The sequence below is a fragment of the Crocodylus porosus genome, unplaced genomic scaffold (assembly GCF_001723895.1).
Source record: "Crocodylus porosus isolate Cpor-Errol unplaced genomic scaffold, CroPor_comp1, whole genome shotgun sequence".
Lineage (NCBI taxonomy): Eukaryota > Metazoa > Chordata > Crocodylia > Crocodylidae > Crocodylus > Crocodylus porosus.
The window spans coordinates 36758469-36767406 of NW_017728931.1; the positions used below are offsets into that span (position 1 = coordinate 36758469).

Genomic DNA, 8938 nt, shown 5'->3' on the forward strand with positions numbered 1-8938 from the left:
GCCCCTTCCCTCCACCCCGCCCCTTCTTCCTGCCACCGCACCCCATGCATGTGACATTTATAAGTGACATTATCAGCCACATAGGCCAAAGAAAGCCGACTGCCAATAATGTCAAGTTTCCTTTTATCAGTAACTATACAATATGGACCAACATACCAGTGCTCCATTAAAAATATTAATATTGAAAAGTTTCTGATTAATTTAACTTTTACATGATACCTTGTCACTCCTCCCCACATCATCCTCCTGTTTTTTTCAGCCTCTTCAGCAAATTCCCATTTATGTCTGACAGCCTTCATCAGAGGAACTCAACAGGAGAGGCACACTGACACCATCCCTTCCCTAAAATAGGTGATCTTGTTGAACCTCGATTAAATCATCATTGCAACAAGCATCCTAGACATCTCATGTGCTCCTCTAGGTATTGAACTGAATATGAATAAACATTTCAATTAATACTGCCTCTACATACTTAAGTTTCTTCTTAAAAGCGTAGCTATAACTTACTTGCAGTGCATGGGGTACACATGCTTTTATTAAACACAAGTGCTATACTGAATATTATATCTCCTTATAGTTGAAGGAATACAACAAAGAAATTGTTTCCCATTCTTTTTGTGACAACAAACTGAGGTTATTTAACCCTGTGCACGTTCCTCTCCTAAATATGTACCTCAAATATTCCCCCCCCACACACACTTTTACTGAATGTCGCCAAGGCAATAAATCTGTATGAGGTGTTCTGAATGATTCAAATTTATCTCAGTTTTCAAGTTAAGAAATGAATCAGAATTGAATTCATAGTCAAGAATTAAATATTTCTATACTGAAAAACTTGGACAAACATTAAGCCAAAGGGAGAAACACAATGATATGGGCTCCAAAAAAGGGGAGGAAGTGATTTTTTCATTGTAGGTGAAAGCATTGGCTATTGCTTTTTCATGGAGAAGCAGTTTGTATTGTTTAGCAATACTCTGCTTGATATTTATATCAAGCAAGAAAATGATGACACACTTGTTTCTTTTTGAGCGAGTAAACAAAGCCAGTGGTTCATTAAAACATCATCATGCAGTGCTTCCTGGGAAAGATTTATCTTCTGGGAAATACTTGTCTGTACTGTGGCCAAAATGGAAAATGGCAAGATTAAAAAAAAAATACAGTACTTCTATGAAAACCCAAAGATTCCAAAATAAATTTGCTCAAGCTCAGATCACTACCAACAGCTGTTTGGACAGACAGATTACTTCCAAGAATAGTGGGTGGCAGATTCCCATGTCAACAACAACAATTTCCCTCCAAAATGCTCGAGTTTTCTTTTCTCAAAATTCCAGCATCAGTTAAATTTAATGACAAGTACAACCAACTTTCCCCAAAACAAGTTTGCTTCAATTTAGGCAATTCTGAATACTCCACAGAGAACCAATTTATCATGCACTTTTGTGTAGGTAATCCTATTTATGGACAGGATGTAAGTATTGCAGGTCTGACTTATATTGCTTTATAACCTGTTTTGTCACTTGCTATCCAGTCATGTTTTTCACTCACTTCAGAAGAAAAGCTTTATTCCCATTTTGCACAAGTTTAAATGTCTACACCAGCTAACAGGATACAAAATATCTGGTAGTGTGTCTTTATGTTCATGTCAATAACTTTACTTCATTTTGACTCCAGTAATGATTAGTTAGGAACACAGGACTAGAAAGGAGCTCCTAGGTTCCTGAGTCTGGCTCCTCGCTATGGAAGGCAACTTAGTACATAATCCCTTTTAAAAACTTAGCAAGTTCCCTTTTAAATTTTTTTAATGTTTTTCTGGCACTGATAATCAAATACCAAGGTCATTCCAGAACCTCACTGCTCTAATGGTTAGGAACATTTTTCTAATTTTTATGCCTGAATTTCTTCCGTGATAGTTTATACTCATTTGTTTTGTCTACCAACACTGTCCTTTAGTTTAACTAGCTCCTCTATCACCCTGGTTATTAACCTTTCCAAGGTATTTTAGAGAACAATCACATCCCTTCTCAGCCTGCTCTCTGCTAGGTTAAATAAGCCAAGCTCTTCTAGTTTCCTCACATAAGATAGGCTTTCCATTTCCCCAGTCATCTTAGTAGCCCCTTCTTTGATCCTACTCCACTTTGATTTTGTCTTCCTTTCTTGAACATAGGTGTACAGTTCTCAACCAGAACTGTACACCTTGTTCCAAGTGATGTCTCACCAGGACCTTATAAAACAGCATTACTACTTTCTGCACTTGCAGCTCATTGATGCCCTGTGTACAGCTGATACACACCAGTCCTTCTCCTCCAATCTTTTATCCAGCTGATAGAGACTGGCTTACAAGAGAAGTCTTTGTTAATTAGCCTCCAAGTGACCCTTCACAGAATCTGATGACACAAACTGCTGCTTACAACAGACTGATTTAGTTAATCTATAAGGTGCACTTCTACCCTGCCTTTTGCATGCATTTCATCACAACCTCTTTTCACCATGCCAGTCTTCAAGATCCAGTTGTTGTGTGCCATATCCCAGTCCTCCGTATTGACAATACCTCCTACCCACATGTCATCATATTTCATCAGTACGCTTCCAGTACTTGTGTCTGGGTCATTACTGAAAATATTAATCTATATTAGTCCCCAGAGCAATCCTTGAGGAACTCACCCAGGACTGTAATTAACTGAAATGGATATGGTCTGCTACCATTATATCCTTTACCAATGCCCTCATTTGCTTCCCTTGTAGGGGCTGTGGCAGAAAGCCACCTTGGTTTCTCCCCAAAATCTCTGCCCTGTGACAACGTGATTAGATGGGCCAGCACAGAGGATTCACACCTCAGCCTGTCTCTTTAGGTAACCTGAGCTGGCTGCATTCCTGAGGGAGGGGGGAAACCTGCTCCCTCTGCCTATGTGACTGGCATCAGCCACCTGGGTGAGGGGCATCTACCTGGGGAGCTGGAATCTGCCCGGTAACAGGTGATGTATTTCAAATTGGTTGGCTGACAGCCAACTGGGGCTGACCTCCACTGGACCAGGTGAATGAGGTCACAGGGGCTATATAGGTTGCGGGGGGAGGGAGGCTCTCTCTCTTCGGCCATGAGGTGAAGCAGCAGCAACGCAGGGGAGACAGAGAAGCCTTACCATCTGAACCTAGCTCTCTCTCTCACCCCAAGACTCCAGAGGGGAAACTCAGCCAGCCTCTGGAAGATGCTTGTGAGTAAGCTACTCAATCTGATTAGATATTTAGCTGGCAGTAACACAGATGCGTTATCAAAAGGCTACCTCAGCCACACTGTTTGCTCTTTAGGATTTCTAAGATATTGCTCAATCCTGTACCCTAGTTTACCCTACCCCTTGTAATCAATAAAGTTCTCCTTTTTGACTGGTGTGGGAGACTTATTGAGGGGCGGGTCTAAATTATGCCTAAGAGACCCCTTAGGTCTGCGGACTAAGGGAGACTTTACTTTTTGCCCCCTGACTTGGGGAAGTGCCCCAAGTGCCTGTACTGGGTCGAGTACCCATCGGACTATTAGGCCTGTGTTTCCCCGAGGACACAGGGCCGAGGCAGTCCCTTCTCAGGGTGGTGGTGGCGACGTTACCCCCAGGCTAGCGAGTATGCTCCAGGAAGGGGGTCGGCCGGACGTAAGGCGCCCCTAGGGAGGCATTTGGAGCCTGGAAGGTGGTTGGGCGCAAGGAGGTGGGCAGCTCAACGCAGGAGCGCCCCCTACTGGCCCGCCACAGGGGTTACTGGATGGAAATCTTTCCTATACATCAACTCCCCTTTCTTAAATACAGTTCTAGCACATCTTGCTAGAATGAGCTGAGACCTCTTTCAGTCTAAAGAGCAGTTGATTCCCATGGATAAGCCAGAGACAATATTTAAGTCACTGTCCAAAGAACATGTTAAAGAGGGTCTGAATCATATTTTATTTGGAACCAGTTGTTAAAATGAGCTATCATTTGGGCTATTCAAAACCTTGGATTTTTTATTGAAAGTATGATTTTCAGTGAAAAAAATTTTGCACTTCCCTTTTCTAAAACCTAATTCTAGTTACTGATTTGTTGGGTTACAACTTTCCCTCATTCTACTCACTCTCATATTTTATTAAATTAAGTTCCTTAGGCATTCAGTACATATCAACAATGTGCTCACTTGAATGCACTGTAACTCTGCTGCAGTCAACTGAATAACCCAGACATGAATTTGACTCACTCAAAACACTTTTCAAATTGTTCTAATTTAGTAAAAAAGTAATATTTATCTACATTACTCTGCACACTTTCAGCTTTTTTATCTTACATTAGCATCTAAAAGATCCATCATGTTAATTGCCATATACACAGTCAGAACCAGTCCCTGTTCCAAATACTGTCTTGTTCTGATCATAAGTTTATCCTTTTTTCCACCTCCAAATAAACCATAAAGATCACACTTTACTTAAACATGGGGTTGGACTATAAATTGGGGCCCCTACAGACTTGACTTCTGCACTTCCAGGACTTTTGCACATGCAGTAAAAATACCAACTCAAAATTTGTTTTATTGTAGGTTTCATTTTAGTATTTTTAGTGCATTTAACTCTTTGAGTCCTGTCCTTTGTTATTTGATTCTCCTAAGGGATTTTGTACAGTCAATTGCCATTCAAGGTCTTTAGCTATCAACTTATAATTGGGGAAAAAGCTGCTTTTCCTAAAACTGAACCTGAAAATGTGGGTTGATTTTTATAAAGTGATAATTTATAATGGAAACCATGAGGTAGAATACAGTTTAACAGTGAATTCTAAATGTGATTTGGAATGAAAGGACCGTGTGGCGACTGGGTGCAAAAACAAAAGAAAGGTGAGTTTGGAAACTCCTCCGGGTCATCATTTGCCTATCTTACTAAACAACTTTGTAATGTGGCTCAACTGATGATCTCTGAGAAGCCTCCCAGGCTTCAAGGGCAGCAGCAAGCAGGTTTGAAAAACAATGCTAAAACACCAGGAAAAACATTTATGTAGAGCAGGGTGTCAAACTCTTCTAGTCCTATAGGCTGGATGAGTGACGTGGCGCTGGTCCATGGGTCGGATTAGGCCAACAGGCCCATAGACCCTGCCCCTCTCCCTTCCTACACCCAGTTTCCATTACAGTGGATGGAACTTGCATGTCTGAATCCACTAGGTTGCTTTTAATGTCTTTGCCTTGAGGAATTTTAGAAAATGAGGTGGTGATGTGTGGCAGGGGCACATGAGCAAGTGGCTGCAAGATAAAAGGGGGCAGGGATTTACTTCATGTCAGCTACTCTGCAGCAACTGTATATGTGTATGCTCTTGCCCCACTATAAGTGGAACCTAACCCATCATGGCTTGCCTCTGGATGAATACATTATTTTATAAGTTTTAGCTGACATACTGTGTTCTGCTCATTTGACATAGTGTTGTGTGGCATTGCAAAGAATGATGGAATAAAACAATCAATTTAATGGGATGCACATAATGTTACCTTGGTTAAAAGGTGACATGCACCCCACAAGCTAAACTACTGGCTTAAAAAAACTTCCCACCTGCTTTCTTAGCACATTGGCCAATGCAGTCTTCCATCTCAGAGACTGTTGGATGGTACCAAACTAACAATATGTAAGATTTAGGTCCTGAACAACCATGGAAATCTTGATGCTGTTTCTGGCTCATATTATTAAAAAAAAAAAAAAAAAATCACACTTCTCATTATTATGCTGGCAAGTTTCAGGTGTAGATGGTTTAAAAGGCTTCAGAAAAGGTTGGCCAAATTAATTTGCAGGACTCTGATTCCCTTTGTTTTCAGCCTGTAATCTAATGGAGGCTATCAGCTGCATCTAGCCCATGCAGGGTCATCCAGCTCATACTTGCCTGTCTCAGAGCTGCTGTGCCACTGCAGCCAACAGCCAAAGGGTTAATGCTGCTCCTGCCTTCACCCATCATAAAATTTCAGGACTTCACTGCTTGGTATACAAAAATCAGTGGCAGAGAAGCAAGCCAACTTTGCTCTCTCAATTTGGAGCCCTACCAGTTTCCAATTTAGAGCAGGCATAGAGTGTTCTTAAGTTGAACTGATTGCCAGTACCCTAAATGAGCTGGTCCAACAACCAAGGGTCACAGGGCTGTCTGGAGGTCTCAACCAAGTCTCTTTTCACCAGAAGTGTCCCTTCTGCTGACCACAGAGACAGGTAGGTGGTGGCTGGAAGGCACATGAGGCCCTTGCTGTGGCTCTGTGACATGAACAAATGAAGTTTTTCCATAAAAGGATACCTTGGCTTCTCAGCCCCTGTGTGCAAAGCTGCCTTAGAAGGACTGAGGATGTGGCCTAGTATTACCAACTCTTTCTTCATCCCTGATCCTGGCAAGTCTCATAAAGCTGATTTTGCTTGTAGAAAGAAACATTCTTCTCTAGCATAAAATAAAAATAGCATATAGGAGCCACATACACCTTGAACAAATCTTGCCTACTAGCAAGAACTTAACACCACTCTCTTGTTACCATTAGGCAGGCAACTTGCTACTGTAATTGTTTAGTAGGTGAAGCAAAGGAAAATTCGTTTTCTCAGAGTCATTTGACTTCAATGTTAAACTTACTTGATCAGGTTTCCAAGATTGAAGAGAGCTCGATTATGTTGTGGGTTTAACTGAAGAGCCCTTCTGTAATATTCCTTGGCCTCCACCAGGTCTTTGGTCAATGTCCCAAGGTTATTCAGGGCACTTGCATGGCAAGGGTATAGTCTGGGAAAAAACAAATTTCAACCATGGTCATGCAGAAACCAAGAGATCAGCTTAAATGCTCCTTCCTCCAAACACCCAACTATGCCAACACAGTGATTTTTCTTTCAACAACTGAAAATAAACCTACCAGAATGATGTCAGTGCATTTCTCTTCACCTGCACCAGCTTCTGATGAGTGAGGAGGAAGACTGAGGAATTTCTGAATTTATTAGATAGTAATTTTAAAGTGGGGGAATGAGACAAATATAGTTATTTGCCTAGGAAGACTCTAAATCAGATCTACTCGTATAGCTTCCTCGGGTTGTTGGGGTAAGGGAGAGTGTTTATCAACTATAGAAGCAATCACAGATTCTGTCCTCCCCACAAAAGATAGAATGGGCATAATTTTTCATTTTAAATGCTTTTAAAAAAAAAGCTTTCAGCCAGAAAAATGAGGAAAATACAGTTTTGATTTTAAATCTATGGATTTTCATGGGCAATCAAAATATTGAAGTTCAGATTTATTTTCAGTTTTCAGCAAGAAAAAGTTAAAGCACAAAATCAGCAACAATCCCAATTTAAATATGCACACAGCATTTTAAGAAGATGCTGATTTTTTTTTACCCCACTGACCATTTCAGCTATGGCATAACATTATGACAAACAGAACCAAGGAGGTGATACTTCTCCTCTATCGGGCGCTGGTCAGACCGCAGCTGGAATACTGCATGCAGTTTTGGGCACCACACTTCAAGAGGGATGTGGATAACCTGGAGAGGGTCCAGAGAAGGGCCACTCATATGGTTAAGGGCTTTCAGGCCAAGCCCTAAGAGGAGAGACTAGGGCACTTGGACCTTTTCAGCCTCCGCGAGAGAAGGTTGAGAGGTGACCTTGTGGCTGCCTATAAATTCATCATGGGGGTGCAGAAGGGAATAGGTGAGGCTCTATTCACCAAGGTGCCCCGGGGTCACAAGAAATAATGGCCATAAGCTAGCAGAGAGCAGATTTAGACTGGACATTGAGAAGAACTTCTTCACAGTTAGAGTGGCCAAAATCTGGAATGGGCTCCCAAGGGAGGTGGTGCTCTCCCCAACCCTGGGGGTCTTCAAAAGGAGGTTAGATAGACATCTTGCTGGGTTCATCTGAACCCAGCACTCTTTCCTGCCTATGCAGGGGGTCAGACTTGATGATCTATTGAGGTACCTTCTGACCCTAACATCTATGAATCTATGAATTATTATTTGGACAAAGCAAAATGACCAAAAGTTTAGGAACACACCTTTCTGGTCATCCCCGGGCATGAATTTTCTCTAACTTCTAGTTAATTTTTTTACCATTCATTTTACCTGTTACCTTCTGAAAATGAAATACTAATCCTGCCCTTCTATTTTGAAGTAATGGGTCATATTCAACTGAATGTAACAGAAATTTTTTCCCCAAGGATTTCAACTCTTAATGAAAACTTGGCTTTTGAATTAACATTTTAGCATGTAAGGGATTTTCCCCCTGAAAAAGTGTGGACAAGTGAAATTTGACATCTTTGTTCCCTGATAAAGGGGAGAAGGAAGCTGTCATTTATTGCTATTATGTAGTAAATATATTATAGTAGCTCTTAGAGGGCCCAGCCAAGTTCAAGACCCCTTTGTGCAGGATACTTTGCTAACATATATTCAGACATGCTCTGATGCTAGCCCCTGAACTGAAGTTGAGTTTAAAACACTGTACAAGAGTTTCCTGGCCTTGGCATTCTTCCCTGGCACCATTCTGCTCACTCCACTCACCACCTCACAGATTAGTGCACAGACTGGTGCAGTGCTGCTCTGCCCAGCTCCTACGGTTGGGCAGGGGCAGCAGAGCTTCTGTGGCAAAGGGTCCTGGTGCCCTCTCACGTCAGCATCCAGGGTGGGTGTTCCCTTTGCCCTGCCCTAGTTATTCTAGGTAGGGAATTGTAACTGTTTTATTTTTTTTTCTCTTCTGTATAACTGCCGCGTGGCACTCTCACATTTATGTAACCCTGAAGTCTTAACTAGTAAGCTAAATGAGCGCTTTGTATTTCTCTCTGTTGGCATTAAGCTACGCATGCGCATTTTGTAGATTTCATTTCTTATCTAGAAGTGTTATTTTTGCAGAAATGAAACTTATGTAGAAAGTCTGCCTAGCAATTATTATGTAAAAGAAACTATCCTATCCCTGTATGCTTGGCTTATATCATAGTTAGTGTCACAGAG

At 41.6% G+C, this 8938-nt stretch overlaps 1 protein-coding gene across 2 annotated transcripts in view; it reads right to left on the minus strand.

Moving 5' to 3' along the window:
• Window positions 1–8938, minus strand: part of TMTC1 (transmembrane and tetratricopeptide repeat containing 1) — a 239641-nt gene that overhangs the window by 41893 nt on the left and 188810 nt on the right. For both annotated transcript variants that reach the window (XM_019544610.1, XM_019544611.1), the window contains exon 12: window positions 6588–6731. In XM_019544610.1, coding sequence (XP_019400155.1) covers window positions 6588–6731 — 144 coding nt within the window. The remainder of the gene's footprint in view (window positions 1–6587; window positions 6732–8938) is intronic.